Source organism: Rattus norvegicus, chromosome 8 (assembly GCF_036323735.1).
Source record: "Rattus norvegicus strain BN/NHsdMcwi chromosome 8, GRCr8, whole genome shotgun sequence".
Taxonomy (NCBI): Eukaryota; Metazoa; Chordata; class Mammalia; order Rodentia; family Muridae; genus Rattus; species Rattus norvegicus.
The window spans coordinates 68,173,816-68,200,084 of record NC_086026.1 but is presented as its reverse complement, the minus strand read 5'-3'; the positions used below and the strand labels follow the sequence as shown (position 1 = coordinate 68,200,084).

The 26,269-nt window shown below is 42.0% G+C and overlaps 1 protein-coding gene across 14 annotated transcripts in view; it reads left to right on the top strand.

Moving 5' to 3' along the window:
* Positions 1 to 26,269, top strand: part of Neo1 (neogenin 1) — a 152,448-nt gene that overhangs the window by 122,074 nt on the left and 4,105 nt on the right. For 5 of the 14 annotated variants that reach the window (XM_039082421.2, XM_063266211.1, XM_039082415.2 and 2 more), the window contains 9 exons: positions 1,841 to 1,948; positions 3,247 to 3,441; positions 4,054 to 4,086; positions 7,048 to 7,116; positions 11,781 to 11,928; positions 16,519 to 16,757; positions 17,241 to 17,333; positions 20,969 to 21,127; positions 24,620 to 24,883. In XM_039082421.2, coding sequence (XP_038938349.1) covers positions 1,841 to 1,948; positions 3,247 to 3,441; positions 4,054 to 4,086; positions 7,048 to 7,116; positions 11,781 to 11,928; positions 16,519 to 16,757; positions 17,241 to 17,333; positions 20,969 to 21,127; positions 24,620 to 24,883 — 1,308 coding nt within the window. The remainder of the gene's footprint in view (positions 1 to 1,840; positions 1,949 to 3,246; positions 3,442 to 4,053; positions 4,087 to 7,047; positions 7,117 to 11,780; positions 11,929 to 16,518; positions 16,758 to 17,240; positions 17,334 to 20,968; positions 21,128 to 24,619; positions 24,884 to 26,269) is intronic. The other 9 variants (XM_063266212.1, XM_039082417.2, XM_039082416.2 and 6 more) reach the window with 3 other exon arrangements.

The window sequence follows — 26,269 nt, the reverse complement described above, 5'->3', positions numbered from 1 at the left end:
GTGAAATGATCTGCTGTGCTTTGCCCATCTGAACAGTTTCCTGGGTAATCCCAGGCTTTCTTAGAAATCAGCTCTGTAAGATCTTTCACTGGACTAGCCTTTGGTGTTTGTAAGGACATGTGAGAGAGAAAGAGTAACTAAGAAGATGAAGGAAAGAGTAGGCTGCCAGCCTTGAGATTCTGTTTTCCCCTGGGCTTTGCTGGGGTAAGGATGTGAGCAACCTTGGGAATCTCTGCTTATTCTGGCCTATTTCTGTGCCTGATGAAACTAAACTTCCACATTCTGTACAAACCAGTCTTGCCCTTCTGCACAGTTGCTTGGAATTTTTCCAGGGAAGGAGATTGGACTGGAGAGTTAGGAATGCAGTATAGAACAGGGTAAATAATTATTAGTTTGCTTTCTTTTCTGTTTTGGTTGGTTGGTTGGTTGGTTGGTTGGTTGGTTGGTTGGATGGTTGGTTGGTGGTTGGTTGGTTGGTTGGTTGGTTGGTGGTTGGTTGGTTTGGTGGTTGGTTGGTTTGGTTGGTGGTTGGTTGGTTGGTTGTGGTTGGTTGGTTGGTTAGTTGGTGGTTGGTTGGTTGGTGGTTGGTTGGTTGGTTGGTGGTTGGTTGGTTGGTTGGTTGGTGGTTGGTTTGGTTGGTTGGTGGGTGATTGGTTGTGGTTGATTGGTGGTTGATAGGTGGTTGGTTGGTTGGTTGGTGGTTGGTTGGTTGGTGGTTAGTTGGTTGGTTGGTGGTTGGTGGGTGGGTGGTTGGTTGGTTGGTGGTTGGTTGGTTGGTTGGCTGGTTGGTTGGTTGGTTTGTTTGGTTGGTTGGTGGTTGGTTGGTTGGCTGGTTGGTTGGTTAGCTGGTTGGTTGGCTGGCTTCATGTTGAAACAGGGTCTCACTGTGTAGCCCTAGCTGGCCTTATACTCACTATACAGACCAACATGACAGCCAAGTCCCGCCTGCCTCTGGAGCGCTGGGATTAAAGGCATGTGCCACCACACTCAGGTTTCCTGTTTTAAGAATATCTTTTTTGCTTCACTTTCAACTTACTGACTAATAAGAGAAATTTTTACTTTCCCTTAGGATGTTCGTTTCACCAGGCATTTCCATCTTATATTAGAACTCCCAGTGTTTTAGGAAGTGACTGAAGGAATACTTGATTTGAGCATTTTCCTACTTACACATTACATTAGACATTCTCACCTATAACATAGAAAAGCCATTTTCTTTTGTCATCTTTGCTGCTGCATGAAAACTTATATTTAGATCAGTAACATAAGCAGCTGGTGGTATGCTTTCAGTGTGAGCTTAAAATTGCCAAGTTGTAAATTTCTTCCTAGAGAGAACTGAGCTTTTAAAAGCCATATTTGACTTGAAGAGTCAACTCTAAGCAGGATAAAAAGCTATTTAACATTTTAAAATGTCCTACCAAATAAGCCAAATCAAGTGAGAGGAAGTAGTCTGGGACCAGTTACCTAACTGCTCTCAGTATTGGTGCCTTGACCTCCCACCAAGGGACAGCGACACCTGCTCCTCTAGGCCGCCGTAGCCTTAAGGAAATGCAAACTGTAAAATGCCAGGTGGTAGTGTGTGCATGGAACCAGGGACATTTGGTTCTCCTGAGTATAGATCCCTGACTCCCAGTCCACAGGCCCTTCTCTATCCTCATGGTTTTGGTTTTTCTCTGATACTTTATATGGTCTTCCTTTTATTAGAATTGGTTGGTTTTACATAGACGTGCGTTTTTGGAAGCCAGGGGCTGTGTCTTTGTTCGACACATTTACTGTTCCTTATCAGTGAAAAGAGTTGGAAAATTGAATTATATTGAAATGGATAGTATTTATTATTTTGCAGTTCCTACTTCTCCACCTAAGGATGTGACAGTTGTGAGTAAAGAAGGAAAACCGAGAACGATAATAGTGAACTGGCAGCCTCCCTCTGAAGCTAATGGCAAGATTACAGGTAAGATGCCTTAGACCATGCGCTGTTGTAGGTAAGCCCTGTGCAGTCAATAGAAGTGGGAATGTGAACCCGGCTTAGTCATCGTGTGGTGTGCTGTGAGTCATGTTGGTCCTTGAATTGAAGCAAGGGAGTGCAGTCTGCTCAGAGTAGCATAGAATCGTGTGTCCAGCCAGTAGTTCTCCTTAACAATGTATGGTGGGGTGGAATATGCTAGACAGCCTTTTTTCTACTGCAGCTTGATGGGTACATTTGTTCTCCATAAAGCTCTTCACTCCCCAAGTGACTTTCTTTGAACTTGTGTGTCCAGTTTTTCTGGACATTATCTAGTCTGTATAGACTTTTACTTTCAAGCCCCACCAAATCCCCATTAGGTTTTTAAACCACCACCAACAGCCCTAGGCCTACCACTTCAGGTTTCTGCTCTCTTACTATTAGAGTTAGAAGTTTGAGTTACCCTAGGCTTATCACATCCCCCCTTTGGACTTCAGAGAGAGACACCCTATAAGTAGGGTACTGGCAGCTGTTTGGAACCTCTGCCCCATTAGGAGTTTGGTAAAGAACCATGTACCTTCTGAAATATGAGGAAGATGGCCCAAGGACTCAGAAAGTGAATTTTGTTCCTGTAACATTTTGTCTGTTCATTTTGGTTTGTTTTTTGAGATGGGCTTTTTATTTGTTGCCCTGGCTGTCCTGGAACTCTCTGTAGACCAGGCTGGCCTCGACTCAGAGATCCACCTGCCTCTTTCTCCCCTAGTGCTGGGCCTAAAAGGATGTGCCACCATACCTAGTGTGTTCCTGTAACTTTAATAAGATATTCTTTTCCATAAATCCTAGTCTTTATATTGTCTTCTTAGGTTCCTATTTTGCCTCTTTTATCTATAAAAGAAACAAATATAACTAACTCAGATTATATTTTGCTTTGTCTTTTAAAACTTTAAACAATGCATCACATTTTTGTAGTGTAGATCAGGAAGGCTTATGTTTGTGAAGCTTCCTGCCTCATTTATGGGAATTGAGTGCCCCCTGGTGGAAATCTCTGGTGACAGTTTCTGTGGCCTCACCCACCGTTAGAACTTTGTCAGAGGTTTTCCAATCTGCTGAGCATTTTTCTCCCGGGAGATGATTTTGGTTGAAGCTAACTGAGCATGTCATACCATTGCAAAGTCTCAGAACTACATTATTCTAAACTTGGGCCCTCATGAGGCTTTATTCAGATATTATAGACTTTTATTGACTTTCTGATTGCAAAAAGAAAAGCAGACATGGGATCTCTTTTTCCTGTTAATTGCTCTGGACAGGTTACATCATCTATTACAGCACAGATGTGAATGCAGAGATCCATGACTGGGTGATTGAACCTGTTGTGGGAAACAGGCTGACTCACCAGATTCAAGAGTTAACACTCGACACACCATACTACTTCAAAATCCAGGCCCGGAACTCAAAGGGCATGGGGCCCATGTCTGAAGCTGTGCAGTTCAGAACACCTAAAGGTAAGGCTTCCCGAGCTGAGGGTTTTAATGTGCTGTCTCTAGAGTGGGACCGCAGCATGTGGCGACTGTGGGTACTGTGACAGCACGGTGATGAGCTTGTCACCCTCGAGTAAAGACTTCCAAAGGATTCCTGTCCTACCCACTGGCCGCCAAATCGATACTCCCCCAGTCCACAGGGAACTTTAAGCTCTACATATCTGGGTAGAAGAATTACAGTGGTCTCTTAGTTTCTGTCAGAGAAACCAGATGTGATTCTTTAGGTTTCCATAGTTACACTGCACATTATTGTGACAGATGTTTTCTTTCAGCGCAAACAGGCTCTTAACATAAAAAGTCTATATGTCAAGTTTTGTGAAGGATGAGGTTAGAAGGATCCTTTTATGTAAAGCTCATGAAAATGAATATAAAAGAGTAAGCCAGGCAAACTTAGGCCAACAAAATGGAGTTGGGTACTGAGACGGTGGAGATGTGAAAGCCTAAATTTCTTTTCTTTTGTCAATTTACTTGGAAGTTTGTGGGAATTTTATATTTTCCTTTAAAACTTCTGTCTGTCCGTCTTCAAAGCTGGTGACCCTTGCTCTTGTTTCCTCTTCCCTATGCTTGACCTGTCAGCGGACTCCTCTGATAAAATGCCTAATGACCAAGGTAAATGAGTAGATGGTCTCTCTCTCTCATTTTTTCTCTTTTGCAACCTATTACTAGCTTTTTATTTCATTTTTCCCCGTGAAAATCATATGTTAAAAACCACACACATACTTATTGGCCAAAGTAGAGTTGAGTCCAGGTTTATAGCCCTTGGGATATCTGAAAAGCTCTAAGGGATTCACTTAGAGGCTAAATTACCTGGTGGAAGAAAATAGAGTTGAATAAACTCAAGATTGGCAGTAAGTGAAGATCAGGTTATCTTTAGAAGTTAAGATGTTGAGGTTGGGGATTTAGCTCAGCGGTAGAGCGCTTGCCTAGGAAGCGCAAGGCCCTGGGTTCGGTCCCCATCTCCGAAAAAAAGAACCAAAAAAAAAAAGAAGTTAAGATGTTAAGTTATAAACAGTGATAAGTATTTGAGGCATAAAGTGACCAGTATAGCAACTTTTCATATTTGTAGCATTTAGGATTTTATTTAAGTGAAAAATTAATATCTAATTCAGTAAATCTCATATTTCCCTTCTGACATACATAATCTTGTTACATACGTGCTTATCTGTGACCAAGGGTTTCTCATTTTGCAATGTTAATTTAAAGCTTTTTTCTATTTCTTCCTTAAACATTAAGTAAGACCATTTTTATAGAAGGATAAAAAGTGTGTGGCATGGACAGTTAGGAAGGACGAGTCTTAATGTCATCAGGCCTGAAATCCTCAGTCAGCAGGTTTCTCATTGTAATTGCTCTGGTGGCGTGATAACTGTACTTAGTGATTTTTATCTCTAGGAAATAAACTAAAGATAGATTTCCATACAGAGATAGAACACTAAAGTAAATTTGATAATTGCTGTCATGGTTTAACAGCAGTAATCAGAAATACAGGTTTTTGGATCTTGGGTAAAGTAAGAAAGAGTCAGAACAAAGTTTCATGGCTTTATTTGTATTTTACAAGGCTTCTGTACATGGGAGGAAACTGTGGGCTTAGGTTTTTTTAGTACAGAAGCCTGAGATTTCATGAAGAGTCATGCTGACTATGCAGGAGTAAATACGCTGTGCTCTTCCTTCACTTGGTAACTGTTACGCAACACCGCTCTATGCCTCTGGTACTCAGAATTCTTCACCTGCTAGTATTTAGGGTACAACCTTTAAATTTCTTGTTTATTCTTTAAGTGTTAAAGAAAATATTGGGAAATACAGGAATATAAATTAACTAATACCTTGGAAAACAAAGCATGTTCACTGGCAGCTTTCTGATTGTTTGGTTTGTTTGTTTGTTTATGTGATGTAGTTTCTGAAAAGTTTAATTTAAATGTAGTCTACATGATAACCATGAAAATTTAAATATGAAGAACCTTAAAATGTTAAGTATCTCTGCCAATTAGATTTTGGCTGACGCAATAGCATATGAAGGACAACTGGAATCTTGAGGCCTACATGGTGTGCATCACTTGGGAGGTATGATAGCCTTGGAAGAAAGAAGATAGAATAATAAGTAGGAACAATGGAAAGGGCCAGAGACTAAATTAAATCCTAGAATATGCCCTAGAAGTCCTAAGACTATACCATAGCAGCCAAGAACTTCTGTTCCTTTCTTGTGTGGGTTTTTGGCTTCTGAGAACATACTAAACATTATATTTTAGCCTCTAGATTTATTCTAGTAAATAAACTACTTATACAACCTTATATTGGGGTTCCTTCTGTTTCTTTTAAAATATGGTTCTTTATAAGAGGAAAGAGGAAATGACATTAACTCTGTTTTGCAGAAATAAATTTAGTTTATACATTTCTAGTCAAGCTTTATTTGTGAAAATATTTTTATAAGTGTTTACTAGAGCTCCATGTGCTGCCTCCATAAAGAGGAAGAGGATATCCCTCCCTGAGTTTATGATGTTTGTAATAGTTAACATTTATTGATCATGTACTACACACCACGCAGTATTCACAATGTTTCCTGGTCTTTAATTTCGATTTAGTCTTGGAAACAGAGGCCCAAGTGACTAATTAATGGCTTGCCCCACATCAGAGTCCTGCCATGTAGTGGAGCTGGTGTTCAGGGCAGCCTCGGAAGCACTGTGTGTTGGTAACGGTCAGGAGCGGCTTTTATTCTTCATGCTTGCAGGCCTCTTCTCAGGGCCTTGCTGCTGCTTTCTGGCTAGTAGCTTTCAGTTGAGGAATATCTTATCAGAGGCAGGACTTCCCTAAGCATCTTACTATAAATGTGAAGAAAGAGACTGAAAACCAAGAATAAGGATTATAAACAAATAAAATAAGGCCTGGGGTTTCTGTCTCCTTGGCCTGCTGCTGGAGAGTCCTCAGACCTGACCTAGCAGCCTCACTGGGAACCTGGGACTATATGAGGTCAGATGACAGTGGCGGAAGGCTTGGGTTTTGTTTGTTTGCTTGTATTGTTTACTGCGTTTAAGTGACAGCAAAGGAAGTGAGAATCTGATTTGAACCTCTGCTTACCTTCCTGCTCATGCTTAAGTTAATTTTGTACTTGGAAGAACAACTTCGTAATCTGAAAAAAATATAGCCAGAACAGTACTGACCCTGGCCAGGCCAGGCCCATCACCAAGTCCTTTGGAGAATACGATTGTTTGGTACAAACATCCAGCTCACTTCCTCCCTTGGTCCCTTCTGTTATAAAATAATCTACTACCACATGTCCTCTCAGACCATCACTTCCTGAGCTAGAGAAATGGAGAGGGGTCCCCCAACTTCCCACAGCAGATTGGTAGTGAGGTCATGCCTTGAAACAGAGGCACCAGTCTTCTAGTTCCCTCCTTACACTGCAAGCAGTGTCTGTTTACCTTGGCACACAAGCTCTAGTCTCCCAGTGTTTGTGTTGTTTCATTTTCTTACAGAGTAGACTAGGGTTTTGTTTTTAGAAGCCATGTTTGGTAGCTATGGAATGGACTGTCACAAATACATGTTGGGTTATTACTGACCTGCTTTCTTCTGCTTCAGCCTTAGGATCAGCAGGGAAAGGAGGCCGACTACCAGACCTAGGATCCGACTACAAACCTCCAATGAGTGGTAAAACCCTCTCTATGTCTCTTTCAGCTTGCTGTGGACAGCATGCAGTTCTGCTTAAAACTTTTAAGTGTGGTTTATGGCTTCAGTGATGGCTTATGGTGTGTTAATGTAGTTCATTTTATTTAGCGGACCTAGCTTTGGCTGTTTTGTAGCAAATGTTGCTGAATTACTAGAAGCCTATTTTCATTGTAGAATCTTGTTTCTCTGTTTAGGCAGCTGGAAAAAAAGACTGTTTCCTAAACAAATGATCTGTCTCCTACTTCCTCGAGAAAAAGAGTTAGACCTTGAAAGATCAGCCCTTGGTAGGATTGCCCGTCACCTAGCACAAGCCAGAGAACTGCTTCAGGATCTCAGCATCTCCCCTGCTGTGTTATTTTTAGTGGAATTCTAGAGAAAATTACTCTGCTTTTCTACCATTCTACAAGTTAGTGCCCTCAATTTTATAGCACTTCCTCCTTGGTGCTGGAGTAGAGTTAAGAGCACAGGCTGTTCTTGCAGAGGACCCAGGTACAATTCCCAGGACCCACACGGTGGCTTGCAACTGTGTAACTCTAGTCCCAAGGGATCTGCCATCTTCCTCCGGCTGCCTTGGACTTTGCATGAATGCGGTGCACAGACATATAGGGGCAAAACATCCACACTCATTAAATAAAAGTCAGAACTTCTCCACAAAATGTTACTTATCATTTCTGGGTTACTCTCACACTTGGACTCACCACTGATCCTTAACTCTGGAATGTAGGGAGAACACATTGAACTATTACCAATTAATACAGTTTAAAAAAAAAATCAGTGGAGAAGTGGTATATCTGAGGCTCTAATTCTGTCATAAAACCAAAGTTCAGACCTCTGTCCTCTGATTGTGCCTTTTTTTTTTTTTTTTTACTGTCACATGCAGCCTGAAGTGCAGGGGATTCTGGGGGATTCTGTACCAGGTGTAAGAGTCCAGGTGCAAAATGTCTAGAAAGACGTTACTAAAATGGATTTTTTTCTACTGTCTCATCACCTGTACCTAGTAAGCATATGTGAGTGCCTTCTTACTCTCCAGCTGTCAGCCTAATGCCCGTACTTCAGGGGAGCCAGCTGACTTTTAGAAGACAGACCTGAATGCTTCATGAAGTTTTATACTACCCTCATGCAATTGTTGCATATTGAGCAATAGACAGTATCATATGAAGATTGTGAGAAAGTAATTATCCCTTTATCTTTTATTTATGTATCCAATTGTACATTGTATTTTGAAGATTCAGACTCTAAAACAGAAGATAGGAGGAGGAAAAGTAAAAAAGTACCTGGTAGAAAAGTAGGAACACTTAATAAAAGATTATGTATATGAATATGAATAGATATATGAAGTCCTAAAGGTCATAGAAAACTGGGAGCTGGAGAGATGCTCAACAGGTAAGAGTATGTTCTACTCGAGTAGTAAGTTGGAATGCAGTTCCCATTACTCACTCAGCTTGAGTGGCTCACAACCACTTTTAATTCTAGTTCCAGAGGTCCGGTGCCCTCCTCTGGCCTCCATAGGCACCCACACACATGCAACATACTCATATACATACACATAAACAAAAATAATCTTTAGAGGGGAAAACTTACCAAATGTCAAAATGGGCATCAGGCCTTCCAGGAAGCTCTAACAGCACATGCAGAGGCGTAGCAGCCCCACCTGCCCTCTGTAGGGTTCCACTGCCTGCAGCTGGGGTAGAAGTGCACAGTAGGTTAGAACTAGCTTAACAGAAGCCCACATTCTTAGATTGCTAAGAACTCTGGGCTTTATAAGTTGAATATGTAAAATGTCTGACACTACTGATATACCAACACTTCCATTTTTTCAATGTCTGCTATTATTAGTCTGAGAACAGTGAAGAATTGATTGAGACAGTGAGGTCAAGAGGATAAAGAAAGAAGCTGTCCAATAGTCCATTCAAACAGAGAGAGATGCATGTGATATGACCTCAGGCAAGAGTATTGACAGCCCCTTTGGTGGCCCCTTCTTACTCTGTTCTAGACAACAGCTTTTGTCCAGTTCATACCTAGAAGTTAAATTCAGGTAAATGCTGAAACTTATTTGTGTTGAATGTAACAAGAAATATGTTCTCTTCTGCTTAGTCTCATACCCCAGCTCCCTGGCCTTTAGTTTTCAGGTTGGTCCCACCTTGCAAGAATGGAGCCCAGTAGTTCAGCACTTCTGTTACTAGCAGTGTTGAGTTAACAATATGGTTAATTTTGTTGGCTCTAGTACTGTAGTCTTTCCCAAATATCAAAATGTTATCTCCTTGAAGGTCAGTATGTACAGTTTTAAGTTGTCTGCTTAGCTTTTTCTTAGAAATGAAGGATAAAAATGATTGAACCAAATATAAAAGAGTAAGCTCTTAAGCCATTCAAAATCAGCCTGAGATTTAGTACTCTACTTAGATGTCAGTAAAATTATAGAATCGAAGTTGGGAGGTCAGATAATCCAGTGTTGTTGGAAGGGATTCCCCCACAATGAGAAAAGATTTGGTTTAGGAACCTAGTGCTCTGTTTATTAGCTGGCAAGCCCTGGATCTGCCTGTCTCTGCCCCACCAGGTTTTAATTGTACTCCACCATTTCTAGTCTGTATGTGGACACCCGGGATTCAGACTCCGGGCACAGCGCTGAGCAGTCTCCCCAGCTGTTTTCATGCCTTTCTTGATAAGAGTTCCTTCCACAACAGCCACTTCTTACATACTTTGTTTCTGGTTGATTGGTTGGTTGGTTTTGAGGTAGGATCAGGCCTGGAATTCACTGTGTGACCCAAACTGGACTCAATTTGTGTGGTCTTCCTGCGTCATTCTTCAAAGTGTCAGTCTTACAGTATGTGCCACCACACAGTCTAAAAAATCCTAGTGCCAGACAGGGACACCCCTTCTGTAGTGTTTCCTGAGCCTTTGTGGTCGGGGGTGGGGGGCAGGAATTGATGCAGCGTCCCGTGTCTAGCTGAGCATTCGCTCACTCTCAGTGCCTTGGAGAGTGGCACAGCTTTGCATCTGCTACAGCGCAGTGCGTTGTTAGTAACAAACCGGTAAGCACGCGTCAGGGTCCTTCTGCTTCCTGTTTCCTCCCTCTGAAGCAGTGGTTCTCAACCTATGATTTCAGACCCCCACAGGGGTCACACTTCAGATATCCTGCATATCAGACGTTTGCATTTCAACTCATAACAGAGTAAAATTGCAGCTATGAAGTAGCAACGAAAATAATTTTATGATTGAGGGTCACTACACATGAGGAACTGTATTAAAGGGTCACAGGACTAAGAAGGTTGAGAACCACTCTCCTCGAGTGTCCTCTCTCAGACCTTTGTATGATGGGAACTTTCTTCTTTAATTTCAAGGAGAAGCTTCTTTTATAAAAACTTTGTTTGATACAGTTAAACAGATGGAAATAAGTTGAATTTCGAGTCCAGATTGAGTGTTCTACGCGCTGTTTTCTGCATGACTTATCTGTTCAGTCACTGTCTGGGGATATGTAATGCAGACCCAGGCCTTGCTTCTCCAGGATTGTGAAAGAGACCTTATACTTGAGACAAAGCCACACTGGATTCAGAAAAGCTTTTCACCTGCTCAGTCTGAGTCAGCCACACAGTCACTCTGAGTTGTATCCCCACTTTTTTTTCTTTTCCTTTTTCATAGCATTCTTAACTAGTAGTTTCTTACCTGTTTGTTGTTTGTGCCAACTCCCACCCCCAGCACTCATGTTTATGCTCTTCACTGTTGTATCTTGAATACATACAGCAATATGTGGCTTATAGTAACCACTCAGGAATAATTGTCAAATGACCCAGTACAGACCTACTTCTTGCTGGAGTTGAATAAGGAAATGGACTCTCATCTGTATGCTTATGAAGAAAGATTATTTTTCAAACAGTGATTTTTGTAATCTCAGACATCTACATGTTAAGGAAAACTTTTTGCTTTATATATAGCTGTACATTTTATATGATTTTTGAAAGCAAACAAAAAACAAAAACAAAACAAAAAAACCCAAAGGATTTAGCAATGGTGCTGTGGGTAGTTGTGGGTGAGTATGTACAGATGCCAAGCTGTGTCCACCTTTGAAGACATGGTCTCTCACTTTGCAGCTCACACAAAGTAGGCTTTGCTGCCTAACCTCTGAGCTCTAATGCTCTGTCTACCACGGCTACGCCTGCCTTGCTTCTCTAGCACTGGGATTATAAACTTATATAACCATGCACAGCTTTTATTTAATGGGTTCTGGGGATGAAACCTGGGTCCTTATGCTTGCAAGACAAAAACATCTTTACAGCACCACATGGACTTTTAAAAATGAATTTGCTCATCTTACAAGACCCCAGAAAAGCAAAACACTTAACTTATTAAAATGTATCTGAACCTTGGTGCTTAGAGAACTCTAGAATATCAGTACACTTGAAGGTTTTGTTGTATGCTATTCATTAAGTAGACCTCTCTGCCAATCCCCGCGTGTAGGGCAGACTCTTAAATCCTTAGGCATTTATAGCCTAGAGATCGTTTCCTCGAGCGGCACTCTATGTATGCAGTACCGTGATAACTGTTATGAAGGGCGTTCGTGTGAAATACCTTGAAATAGTTCGATAGAGCTGACTGAATATATTTTTTAAAGTCACCTAACTCATTACGTTTGTACCACTTTCCCTGTGCAGGCAGCAACAGCCCCCATGGGAGCCCCACCTCTCCTCTAGACAGCAATATGCTGCTGGTCATCATTGTCTCCATCGGCGTCATCACCATCGTAGTGGTTGTGATCATTGCTGTCTTTTGTACCCGGCGCACCACCTCTCACCAGAAGAAGTAAGGATCCCTAAAATGTAACCCTATTTTTGTTTCTTCTTCTTATGTGTTGCTTCTGTTTTTAGAGTGATGCAAAGAATTTAAAAAAAAAAAAACCAAAAAACATAAAGTACAGAAAAAGCCACTTTAGATGCAGTCATACCTCCTCCCCCCTGGGGAATATCGTAGGGATCTTGCATATTATGACAAGTCCCATAACATTTTAACAGAGCTGACATATTCCTGCCATCTAATGAACACAAGTTGAAGAAGAGGCAAGAGAAAAAGAAACCCCCTAAGAAATTTAAGACTGACTTTTCTGAGCCTCAACAAGCTCCTTAAAATGTTTGCAACTGAGGGGGCTGGGAAGGTGGCTCAGCAGTTAAGAGCATGTACAGTTTTGTAGTGGACACAAATCTGTTCCCAGCACCTACTTTGGATGGCTCATAGTCACCTGTAACTCCAGCTTCAGGGGAATCTGACACCTTCTTCTGATCTCTGCAGAAGTATGCATGAAATTAAAAATAAAACTCAATCTTTAAAAAAATAAAAAGTTTGAAAATATCTTCCCCTGTCTCAGGCCAAAAAGTTTGCATCTGCAAGCAGGGGTCTTCATGGCATTTCTGAGTAGGGAGACCTGGTTAGGAAGTGGTCCATAGGCAGGTCCTCAGAAGAGATTTTAGAAGAAGGCACTGTCAGCCATAGGAGAGCACACAGTAACTACGTATTATTTCCTCCAAAGACCTTCTAATAGGACAAGAATGAAAAGAAAGACAGTAGCATCAAAGCTCTGACTCTGTACAGTCTGGGCTAGCCTTTATGTGTGTGTCCTAGTATTTTACTGTTATTAGATATGTATATGTAGGCAGGTATATGCACATGAGTATAGGTGCCCACAGAGGCCAGAGGCATCAGGTCCCTCTGAAACTAGAGTTATAGTTGTGTGCCAAGCCACAGTGATACTTGGAAGTAAATTCAGGTCCTCTGAAAAAGCCGTTTCTTCTGTGCCATCTCTCTAGGCATGAATCTTAGTTTTTTAACAATAACAACAAAAAAAAGTTTTAAAAACTAAGAAGGGCTGGGGACATGCTTCAGTGAAAAAAGTGCTTCTAATGCACACACAAGGGCCTGAATTCCAGTCCCAGTACCTACGTTCAGAAAACAAACTCAGCAGAGTACTTCCCTAAGTCCAGCAGTGTGGACTGGAAGAGGGGTGACAAATAGATCCCTCAAGCTCCTCCACCCGACAGCCTTGTCAGTCAGTGAGCTCTGGGTTTAGAGATAGACCTGTTTCAAAAAACACAGTGTAGAGTAATAGAGGAAGACACAGATGTCAATCGCTGAACCCCACACACACATGTATGCATACATGAAAAAAATGAGAAGTGAAACATTGAGTTGATAAAAATAGAACGTTTAGTGGGGTGAAGAAAGATTCTGCTTATGTACTTTACCAGAAAAGTCAGAAAGTGCATCTGTATACGTATACAGCAAGCAAAACAGACCCTTACCTCGGCTGTTATACACCAGCCTGTGTGCCAGCAAAGGTAGGAGACTATTAGCCTAATATCAGTATTTCATGTGGGCGTGAGTGTGTACGTGTGTGTGTGTGTGTGTGTGTGTGTGTGTGTGTGTGTGAGAGAGAGAGAGAGAGAGAGAGAGAGAGAAAGAGAGAGAGAAAGAGAGAGACAGAGACAGAGACAGAGACAGAGAGACAGGTCTCACTATGTCGTCTTGGCCTGGAACCTGCTATTCTAGGCTGGCTTCAAACTCACAGAGATCCACTTATCTCTGCTTCTGGTGCTAGGATTAAAGGCATGGGCCACCATGTCCAGCTGATGTATTTGTTTTTAATACATAGGGCAGGTAATAAGCTGTCCTGTAGTTGCTATTTGAATGACTTTATGACAGATAAGTCATGTGATTTTTAAATCTCTCTTCTTAAATAGTTTCTTTCTATAGTTTAGGTTGCATCTCTTTTCCAAGAGAAGAGGGGCTGTCCTCTGGTTTTGATTATAGAAAACTGTTTCCTTAAGAGCCTGAAAGTCAGCTCTTTTAGAACATTTCTGCAAGTGTCTGGGTTTGGTACTTCATTTATTTATCTGTAAGTTCTTGGTCTTAACAGCTATTACTAGTATGCCTGGGATCTTTAATAGTACCTAAAAACAAAGTGAATATACACACAGGACAAAGAGTTCCACAGTGCTTTAGAAGGAGTTAAAATTCAAAGTAAATGAAACTGCTGGTGTCATAGGAGTGTGCCACTGTGTCCAGTGGTCGTCTAGGAATAGTAACTTACAGTGATAACGCATGTGTGACAGCACCCCTTTAAGATCACTTTGCCTGGTGGCAGCCCAGCCCTCTTAGTTTGTAGAAGGATCTCCATATTAATCATATATGGCTACCAAGTAATTGCCATACAAATGATTTTTATACTGTATTGCTTCAAGAATAATGACAAGCAGAAGTTGACATATTCAGTGAAATTTAAAAACAATATAATGTCAATCTAAAGTTGGTTGAAGCTGAGACTATGAAGCCCAGATATAAAGGTCCACTGTACTTGTTTACATGTTCAAGCTTTAGTCCTTTCTAATGTACTTTCTGTTCCAACTATTCCACCACAGTTGTTTTCATTCGGTTACACGCTCCTCGGGGCCTGTCAGGGCTTCTCTTTTCTCCAGTCTGTTCCATGTGATTTCATGTAGCTCTGTGGTTTCATTTTCTATGTGCTTCCCAGAAACTATATTTCTATTTGCAGCCAGGCCTCTGTCTTCTGAGTATCAGACATACATCCTCTGCTGGCTCAGTTACATTTCTTCTTTAAACTCAGCATACTGCTTAGATGTGAAACACGCCGACTTGTTTAGCCTCCTGCATTTGAGCACTTGGTCCACAGCCAGTGGCTCTATTAAGGTTATGGAAACTTTGGGATATGGATCCTTGTTGGAGGAAGTATCCCTGGGGTTAGCCTTTAGGGTTTATGGCTCAGTCCTCTTCCTGTGTAATGTCTCCTTCCTGACTACAGGTTCAATGTGACCAGCAACCTCCTAGTACCATGCCTTCTGGCCATGGTGGAATGTATTCCCTCAAACTGTAAGGCAAAATAAACCCTTCCTTAAACTGCTTCAGGTCAGATAGTCTGTTGTAGCAAAGAAAAGTAACTACTACAAACATGTCCAAACCAATCCATAATATTTTCAGTGAAACTCTTCCCACTGTGAATAAGTGGCCTGGGTCAGAAACCTTGACCTCACCATTTACTTTTCTTTTCTTTGCCCCCACCGAATCTGTGTTCATTCCCTCACTAAGTCCTATATTTCTGTCTCCTAAATACGTTTCAAATTTGCCTCCCACTGTCATAGGCCAGCATTGATAGAGTCCCTCCAGCCCTCTACCTCACAAATCCACGTTTCACAAGATAGTAGGGATAAAGTTTTAATGCAGATCGACCTTGTTACTCTCTTGCTTAAAGCCACTGACTGATTTCTCATTTCTGAGAGGGACGCTCATTCTTAGTGCTGCTATAGAAGCTCTCTCTGACCTGGTTCTTGACTGCCTTCCGAGCAGCACTGTTTCCCAGGCTCCTCCTCAGGGCTCATGCTCTCATCACTCAGGACTTTGCAGAGTCCCTCTCGTATATGAGTCCACGGCAGCTCCTCTGTCCCCATTATGTCTCAGCGTAAAAGTCACTTCTTGTACATTTCTCCTCTCTATCTGAGCTCCAACTATTTAGATTAACACTTGGCCTTTGGTAAGTTCAGAGCATTTAAAAATAGTTGAGTGTCATTTTCGTCACTTGACCAAAAGTGCTGAGGGCACAGCAGTGTGGCAGAGGCTCTGACAGGAGCAAGGTGCCTAATATGTGGTTATTGAGTGGGAAAGCATGAATGAGTACTGGCAGAGACTCGGCACAGTGGGGACTGTTACCACATGCCGGGCTCCACTCACCGCATAGTCCTGTGGGTTACCTGGAACGTGACTCCTTCCTTTCTCTGCCAGCCACAGGGTTTTACCTTTTCTCGTTGTTGGAGTTTTACTTCTTGCCCTTCCTTCATCAAGTGGAAACTTGTAAAGGAGCCTTCTGCTTTTGAAGTTTCATTTTTAATTGTTATCTCAATCTTTTAATATAAAAAGGACAATATTCAAATATACTCTGGCATAGTGTCTGTATGAACACAACAAAAACACATTTACTTTTTCCAGAACTAGACCATTTGTCTCTGGTTTGTGGTCGTTTTGCTGCTGATTGTCTGTTTGCGTTTCTGCCCTCGTTTAAAGCATCTCTCAGAAGGGCAGGGTTTGTCACTGTTTTACTTTGGGTTGGAGTAGTTTTGTTTTAATTGGGGGTTGTATTTAGGCCTCACATGCTAGACAGACACTTGGCTACTCAGCTACAGTGCCTTTTTTACTCTTTGTTTTGAGAGTAAGTCTTGCTAAGTCGCTTAGGCTGGCCTTGAATTAACACTGTAGCCTACACAGATCTTCACTATTTTATCTCTCTGCCTCTGCCTCCCAAGTAGTTGGGATTATAGACTAGTGCTACCACACCTAGTAGTAAATCAATTTTAATCACAGTGTTTTGACAATCACTCTTAATCCTGTGCCCAGGAAACGAGCTGCGTGCAAATCAGTGAACGGCTCCCATAAGTACAAGGGCAATTGCAAAGACGTGAAGCCTCCGGACCTGTGGATCCATCATGAGAGGCTGGAGTTGAAGCCTATTGACAAGTCTCCAGATCCAAACCCTGTCATGACTGATACTCCAATCCCTCGGAACTCTCAAGATATCACACCAGTCGACAATTCCATGGATAGCAATATCCATCAAAGGCGGAATTCATACAGAGGTACTGTTTTTACTTTGTAAGGTTGAAATTTGGTAATTTAGTTTAGTTTTAAAGAAATGTGTATCTTGGGATTTTTTTTCAGCATTTGATGAACAGTAGCTATCTGTCATAGACGGGAAGAGGTTATGTATCATTTAAGAGCAACCTTCTAGATCTTTGTAAATCTCAGCAGGCTTCAGTCAAGCATTTGTGCCACCTAACTCATGCTCATACATTGGATTGCGTCCTTTTCACTGGACTCAGATGTCACTGTGGCATTCAGAACCTTTGTGATACCAGAAGCTTCTACACTAAAGTACAGTGTGCACCATCATATCATCCTCTTTGAATCTCAGCAGGAATTCCCATGATACTGTAAATGGAAATGCCTTGCCTGGGCATCATTAGTGAATCCCAAATCCTCCCGTGGAAATGTATTACTGTGGAGGCTACTCAGGGGTCTAGGGCAGATGCTTGCTGCTAACCTTTATGCTTTATATCCAGGGCATGAGTCAGAGGACAGCATGTCTACCCTGGCTGGAAGGAGGGGAATGAGACCAAAAATGATGATGCCCTTTGACTCTCAGCCACCTCAGCGTAAGTAGAAGCTTCTCTTTCCTCAAGTGCTACCAGTCTTCTGTGTCATGGTAGGAAATACCTATGAGTGCATCTTTAACTTCTCTTGATTCCAAGACAGAAAGACAACTGCCAATGTTGTGGCCCTTTACAGGAAAAATACCAAACCATTGTTGTATTTCATAATAAATGTTATTCTTGAGCTACAGAGATGACTCAGTGCTTAAGAACGCTGACTACTGTTCCAGAAGACTGAGGTGCAGTTCCCAGCACCATCATGGTGGCTCACAACTGTCTGTAACTCCAGTTTCAAGGGAACCTGACACCCTCTTCTGGTCTCCATAGATATCAGCCGTATACATTGTGTACAGACATATATATGGGTAAAACATCCATATACATGAAAATAATAATTAAATATTCTTGTAACATTTTTAAGTTATAGATAAATAGATTCAGGAGCTAACTTACCAACTAGCAAGATGGTTCTAGAGATTCTTATGTGCAGACCTAAGACCTAAGCTGGCTTTCCACTTCCCATGGTAGTGAGGGAAAAATCAACTCCTAAGAGTTGTCTGGCTTCTACGCCTACACTGTGGCACATGCACTCTATGGCATACATGTTCCTGTGCAAACACATGATCATTTTTTAAAAAAAAAAAATTTCTGTACTCTCACAGAAGGAGGCAAGTGTATGCTCTCCCTGAACTCAAACAGCATGTCCACAGAAGAGACAGGAAGCATCTCTTAAGACTGCGGCTGAGCTTTCTAAATGCCATTCAGATGCTTTAGGCCTCTTGCCACATGGTCAGCAGCAACAAGCATCTATGAGATTTTAACTTATTTAGTAGACTTTTTAAAGTTGTTTTGTGTTTGTAGCATGGAGTTTTTAAAACATTTTCACCGTTGATCCATGCTTCATTTTGTCAAGCATATATGTTGCTCGACCTCTTTTCATAATAAATTAAATTAAGAATAAGTTAAATGTTTCTATTGAGAATGAAGAGAGGAGTCTGCTGAAGAGATAGCTCAGTAGTTAGAGCAGAAGAACCAAGTTCAGTTCCCACCACTCACAGCCGCCTGCAATTCCAGCTTCAGGGGATCTCTCTCACCTCTGGCCCCTATGAACATAGCACTCGGGTGCACAAACCTACATACACACACACATAGCTTAAAATAATGAAGCTAATCTTTTTTAAAAATCAAAAAGTGCCAAGCATGGTGGTAAATAACTATAATCCCAGCACTTAGGAGGCTGAGTCAAAAGTCAGTTCAAGGACAGCCTGGGCTGTCAGTCAGACCCTGTCTCCAAAGTGGGGAAGGCAATGAGATAAGTCATTATTTTCAGACTTGCTGGTCTGTGGGTCTTGCAGTTAAGAGAATACTTAGCTGCATCTGTGCCAACAATGGTGAGATAAAGATTCTGCTGAAAACCTGCTCTCATCCACACTCGCAACGGAACCTCCACGCATGCACATTGTCTCCCCTCACTCACGCGTGCCTCCCAGTCTACGGCCAGAGGAGATACTGGATTGTAAAGGGAGATCAGCTCTGAAAGAATGAGGCTGTTTCTTTAAAAATAAATAATTTTTGTACAAAGTAACTTACGCTTAATGCCCATTACAGAAAGAAAGTCTTAAACTTGGAAGCATACAAGGGGGAAAACATATTTTTTTCTACAGGTTCCTAATGTGAATACCCCCAGTTGAAAAACACAAAAAAAGAGCAAATTAATCTATTTCATTTGGGGTTTGGTTTGGTTGTTTTTACTCATAAGAAGATGGTAATTTGTGTGTTCTAAGCTCTTAGTTCTTACCTGAAATGCTTATTTCTATGACTTAGAAAATTGAACACTTTCTAGATTTATTAAATATGTCAAGGGAAAAAGATACAATTCCAGTTGAAACCATTTTCTCTCTTGATTTGTTTGTTTGGTTTGGTTGGTTGGCTTGGTTGTGGAAAGAATATGTACATATGAGTACACAGTATTATGTAATTTGTGCCCAAATTGGATAGATATTAGAATCTTTCATTCAAAACTCAGAAACCAGGTGCCTAGGTACAGTCAGGGCTTTGAGATCCTTTTTGAAACCTACCCAGGGGTCCTTACAAGCTTGCATTCCTTGAGCTCTGGGTCCTGTGTTGAAGTTGGAGCCATGCACCTGGCATCCACATACCTAGGTCTGAAAAAGCTAGGTGGGCTTGCTGGCCTCCGGATGAGGTCAGACCTGCAAGTTCACATTCAGCTGACTTCATTCTACACCAAAGCATTCACTTTCACTTACTTAGAAACAGTTGAAATAGCTTTTAAAAGAAAATCAAGTTCATTCTGGTTTTCTTTCACCCAAGAATGCTTACAATTTGCACTTCCTAGGTCAGGCTCAATTTAACTACTTCACCCCAACCTGAAATTTGGAAAATCTGATTCTGAAGCATTTCACTATGAAAACTGCTTCTCTTGCCCAGGGAGATCTTGATCTGAGACTAACTGATCACACTTGTCAGCCAACTTCTCTAGTTGTAATTGCTTCCCATGGACCTGCTAGAGCTTCTAGTTCCTGAAAGCAGCTGGAGAAGCTGGCATCTATTTCATGGTCTGAGGTTTCTCTTCCCAAGGTGATGTTGGTCTAGCCCCGCAAAGATCTGTGGAGAGTCCACACAACAGAAGACAATTTAACAGGCTCCAAAGAGCTGATTCAGTGTGGCTACTAAAGGTTATGAAAGTGTGGCTTAGAAAAGGGGTAGGGAGAGGCCCTGTGTCCTGCACACTTGCCTGCTTGGGCAGTGTGCAGCAAGTCGTCTTCGTCAGAAGCATGGGCTTCACCTGCTCTAAGGAATGCCTATGACAAATGATTTTTTCCTAATTATATCTCTGGTTAAACAGGAAGCTTCACTAAAGAGGCTTCATAGGAAGTTATGTGTGCAATCTACACAGAACTATATATTCTTTGCTTAATTGAATCCTTAGGAAAGGAAACTCTTGGAAATTTCCATTTATACTTTAAAATGCTAATGGATGTGGCTTAGCCCCCAGGCTGAACACAGAAATAAAAGATGCTATACTACTGTATATTACTAGATTGGATTTTAAGGTTTAAATTTTTTTATATTCCTTTCAAGATATTAAAACTGATTAAACAACTGCTTCTTTTTTAATACCCATTAATTGAGCATATGCTCAAAGGAGTCTAATGTCCCTTAGCAGGGACATACTGATGTCCCTTTAGCAAGATAGAAAAAAATAGGATAGGAATGTTAAATAGAAATAATAAGTAGAAATGTTATTTGCTTATCAATTTATATTTTATGACAAATTCAGATAGATATTATAATATTCATGTTTTAATAGAATTCACAAGTGCAGTTAAGCCAAAGAAAAATACTCCCTTGAAAAATACTCCCTTAATCATGACTGCCGTTCCCTCCAAAATCACCAGTGTTGATGGAATATATCCGTCAGACTGTCTTACTGTGTATAGGTGTAGCATGTGCCTAGACGTGTGTCCATTTGTTAAGTCAAATATAAAATTGATGGCTGATTATCAGCCACCTGCCACCAAAGGCTGAAGATTGGGTTGATGGGAGGTGGGAAGGGGTGACTTGTATGTGTCTGTGCAAGCATGTTAAGCATCTCTCTGTCTTGTGTTCATTCACAGCTGTGATTAGTGCCCATCCCATCCATTCCCTCGATAACCCTCACCATCATTTCCACTCCAGCAGCCTCGCTTCTCCAGCCCGCAGTCACCTCTACCACCCAAGCAGCCCATGGCCCATTGGCACATCCATGTCCCTTTCAGACAGGGCCAATTCCACAGGTGAGAGATGAGGCTCAAGCCCAGATGTTGGAAGCATTCCAGGAGTCGGCAAGTGGAAATGGGGAAGGACTTGCCTACTTACAAATTTCAGTGTTTCTTGTTTATTATAACATTTCTGTGATGAATTTAAATTTGTTTCTGTAAAACTTACTGCACTTTCTCCCGGAGTTTAGGTGCCATTTTAGTAAAAAGAGCAGTAACTTGAATTGCATACGCTTCTCTTCTTCCAGTAAGCCTCACACCTTAACTCTGTCACCTTTTCTAACCCACCTTTTTTTAATTTTTCAATTTGAAAGGGAAGGTTATTCAGAGTGGCTTACAGAAACCAGTTGTTGCCTTTGTCTCAGTCATTGTAATGTTGGACAGTCATTAGGTGCAGGTCACTGCCCTGTGGACAAAAGTAAGGACAGCATCCAGAAGGCATCGGCCACCTTAGGGGAACAGGAACATGTCTAAAATCTTCAGTGTGTCTTAAATGCTTTGCCAGACAAACATGTCCTCATTTGGAAGTCATGTCTTCATTAGACAGTTTTAAGGAGAAAAGAACAAAGATGAGACAGTGAAAAGAACAGACTATTGCTTCCCACTGACTACAAGCTCATTTAAATCTCTGAGTTTTAAGCTGCAAACCCTAGTGTTTATTACTGGTAAAAAACCAAATGTTGGCAGTTCTGAAAAATGAGGAAAATTCTATTGAGCTCCATTTTAAAAAAAAAAGCCTCAAATTTTAATATTTAGAAGTTTGAGTCACCACTGCTAACATCTCCCTGTCCTCAAGTTTTGATCAGTCATTAATACACCCAGAATAACAAATGTCGGAGCTTTAGGGCGGTCCAGAGGGCTGTCTAATACCTCTGAATGCTGCACATTGCCAATACTCTTTCCTGGTTTGGATGGTGCTACTTGAACCCACCCCTAAAAACAGCCTTCCCACTATGTCCTTCCAGATTTAGGTTTCAGATCTACATATGAAATAGATCATTATTCCAGCCAGTGACATGGGAGCCAGCGTTTGTCTTAGAGTCACGAACTCCTAGAACAGTGAGGGCCAGAATGGAACTTTTCAGCCCAACCCTGTGGTTAGGAAGACAGTTTGTGTCCAGCCACACTTGGCCATATTGAAGGCTAAAGGAGCCATCCCACACAACCCTCACATAAGGAACTGTGTGAGTGTAAGGGAAGTTCTCTGAGTCTGCCTATCCCTGTCCTCCTTTGTCCTGGACCAGGAGAGGCTTGGGAATTAGAAGACTGGAAATTCCCACTGAGCACTCATCAAGTAATCTACTATTGTTGGTAGAGTTCTCTTCTGTGTATGCTGAGACAGAAAGTGAGGAAGGAGAGAGGTTACATTACTAACACAATTCTTGCTTTGATCCCAGAGAGGATAAAGTGATAGTTCATTAGAGATCTATTTGAAAAATAGAGCCAGTATCTACAAGTAAACCCAGGTTCTCCCAAAGTCTTTCAAAGCTTTGGGTGTGGAGGCTGTGCAGAACTGGAACCTGGCCAAGTAGTCTTAGCTCAGGGGCATTTACCACTGCTTGCCATGAGAAGAGCACTTTCTGTTTGACCATTGTGAAGTTTGTGGGTTTTAAACAACTCTGAAAGGTAAGGGATTAGGGTAAGCCCCTCACCAAAGCAGAAATTTTAGTCTGAGCCTAGTATTTTAGTTAGAGCTTAGTATGCAAGGTTGAAGAGCATCTTCCTTGGAGAATGCATGTTCTGGTGCCCTCTGGAGTATACAAGGCAAACCTAGTCAGTGGCAGTAGCTAGGGCTGTGACTCATGCAAACAGTTGAGCTGTCCTTGCTTGCTTTCCTGCCATCTCTTTGTAAAACATAGTTGAGGCAGTTAGACCTTTGTACACAAAATTAATTACCATGTTGGCTATTATCTGGTGATGTGGTCCAGGCTTAGACCTTTTTCTCTCTCACAGCCTCTTATTTCCCTTCCTAACCAGCTCCTATCTGGGCCTGGATCACTGCAGATGGTTCCCAGCAGCTCGCCAGCCACAGTGATGGCTGGAGCAAGCTGAGAAGTGGGTTCCTTTAGAGGATGAAAGGTGTCTGACCCTGGCGAGATTGTTCTAGCCCACTTCGGGTTGTGGGTAGCACACATACGTCATCCTCATCCCTGGCACCCAGGATCTTTTAAGTTAAAGTATGGTCTGTTCTGTCTACTGAGAGCCCAAGGGAGCAGACGGACTGCTTTTTCACAAAGGCAGGGAAGCAGGTTCGATTCCTGCAGATAGCTTAAGTGTTGCTCTTAAAGCTGAAAACTCAAAAAAGTCAGAATAAGCCTTCAAACTACCTCTTGCAGCCTTTTGCCCAAGCTAGTCTCCCTGTCTCCTTTCTGGATGAGTTGGTGATCTATCCTGTTCACATTGTATGAAAATCTTCCTCAGTCCCTGACATGGCTACTTCTGCTTTGCAGGGCATCAGGTATAGAGAGGCAGGAAATATTCAGGGCTTCAGAACCTGAGCTTGGGAGTCAATACAGGGATTCAAACTCTGCTCTGTTGGGCCTGTCTATGGGTGACTTGCTTATTTACCCTCCCATTGCCTCAGTGACTCTGGGAAATAAATGTCAAATGCTTAGCATAGAGTAAGCACTTAGTAGTCTACAAAATGAGCCTCTGTTGTACAGGGCTAGTTCAAGATATATACATAAATACACACACACACACACACACACACACACACACACACACACACATATATAATTTATACATAATGAATTATGTGTCTCCATGTTTTATAGATAAAGAAATTAAGACTCAGAGACCCAGTGACTTTGCCACATTCACTCATCTAGTATTATCAAAGTAAAATATAGGACTGGCTAACTCCGGTGTGCTTTTCCTGCCCCATTGTGCTGCCTTAGGAGCTTCTCCCTCTTTGTATTTTCTGAGCCTTAACCCTTCCCTGTGTCTCTGGATAAAAACACCATTCATTTGACACAGTCTCCAGCTGGGTACAGAACCCCAAACTACTGGGAGGCTTTATTGTCATGAGGTCAAAGCCGTTCACGTTGGTGGTGGCCATGCAGTACCTGAGCGTTGGCCTCACCTGCACGAGCCTTGCTGGCAGAGCCAGTTGCTGGTGGGTTTTATCCAGCCTCTGTTACTAGACATGGTTGTCTGGGGATGGTCAGTTTCTAAGACTACCAATCAGTGAATGAAATTTGAAAAATTGTGTACACTAGTCTTTGGAACCTTCATAAGAACTCCATAATAAGTACTTTAAATCTATGAACTTACAACTACCTACGTATATAACTAGAAAAATAACAGCTGGTTGAAACAAGATTGTTTTGGGATTCTTAGTTTAGTCCATCCATTCTTAGCCTCGGCCGCCGTCCTGATCCATATGTCTCTGCACTAGCACTGATCTCCTCAAGTGCTTATCGGACAGGCTTAGGGAACCCCTGGAAGTAACCACAACTGCATATTTTAAAAGTAAAGAAATACTAACATTATGCTTTCCTGCTATAGAATCTGTTCGAAATACCCCCAGCACGGACACCATGCCAGCATCCTCGTCTCAAACATGCTGCACTGATCATCAGGATCCTGAAGGTGCTACTAGCTCTTCTTACTTGGCCAGCTCCCAGGAGGAAGACTCAGGCCAGAGTCTTCCCACAGCTCATGTTCGCCCTTCCCACCCATTGAAGAGCTTCGCCGTACCAGCAATCCCACCCCCGGGACCTCCTATCTATGATCCTGCACTGCCAAGCACACCATTACTGTCCCAGCAAGGTGAGTAAAGAGAGCAGCACTGCCGGAGTGAGGGCGCCTCCCCCATGCCACCCTCGAATCCCCTTTCTTTCCTTTTCTTTTCCTCCCCCTTCCTCTTCCTCTTCCTCCTCCTCCTTTTTCTTAGACAGAGTTTCTCTGCGTGGTCCTGTCTGTCTCGGAATTTGCTGTCTAGACCAGATAGCCTTTGCCTCCTGAGTGCTAGCATTAAAGGCGTGTGCCACTGCCACTTCCCCCTACTTCCCATTTTAAAGAACAAGCAAATACCCGCCAAGGTTCTCATAGGAACTTAGAGAAGCTCTGTGTCATTGTCCCCTTTGTGGGGAAAACATACAAGCCACAGCATAATGTAGTGGTGGGCAGGGACTGAACTTTGGAACTGTGTTTTATGTGTAATCCTGGTATTAAAACCCAGCGGCACAGGTTTGGACAACAGAGCCGCCCTGCCTAGGCTCCTGGAATCTCCCCACTCTAAAGGACACTACAGGCTGCAGAAGGGTCAGGGAGGCCAGAGCTGAAAACCAGGAGTCTGAGGACAGTGAGCGCTCATGTGCTGTACTTCACGGCTCAGCAACGGACTCCTGCCATTGCTTATTGTGGTTTGTTTCAGAATAAGTCTGTGGTTCTCAGACTTTTTTAGTCTCTCAAAGCCTCTTCAGAGATGAGTGCCAGTCCAGGGACACACGAATCAGGACCACTGCCAGGGCTGAGAATGGATGGACTAATCTAAGAATCCCAAAACAATCTTGTTTCTACATAGGGAGTGTGTCAGCATTTATCATATTAGGAATTAATACAAGAAAATTTTTAGTATTTACTTCATTTAAAAGATAAATTGCCCATTTTTGGTGAACTGCTATTATTGCCTTCCAGTTTCCCTTACCTTGTATGTGTCTGATTTGACAGAAGGCAGCTGGCTTCTCCTATCTGCCCTATACTCAGTCTACCGTGACAGGTTGTTCTGGTTGTTAAAATCTGCCCTCACAGGTACACAGTTAACAAGCGGCAGTGCGCTTTCATAACCTTTAGATACTTAGGAACTTCCTGTTTGGAAAAAGGGGGCTTCTATATTGCCCACACTGGTCTAGAATTCTTAATCCTTCTGTCTTAGTGTTGGGATTTCTGATATATGCCACCAAGTCTAGTCTGGGTATTCTTTTTTGATACATTGGAAATTCAGCAAGTTGTATCTTGAAGATTGATTTATAACATGGGATCTCTGTCTGTGCATGGACTCTGCATGCTCTGGCTCACTGGGTTGCATTGGTCTAGCTCATGCTTTGGATGTGTAACACTGAAACACACATTGGACATTGATTCACTAACTTAAAAAAATCCTCCAAATATTCACACGTTTATTGTCTATAAGAAGCTTCCACAGTCAGATAA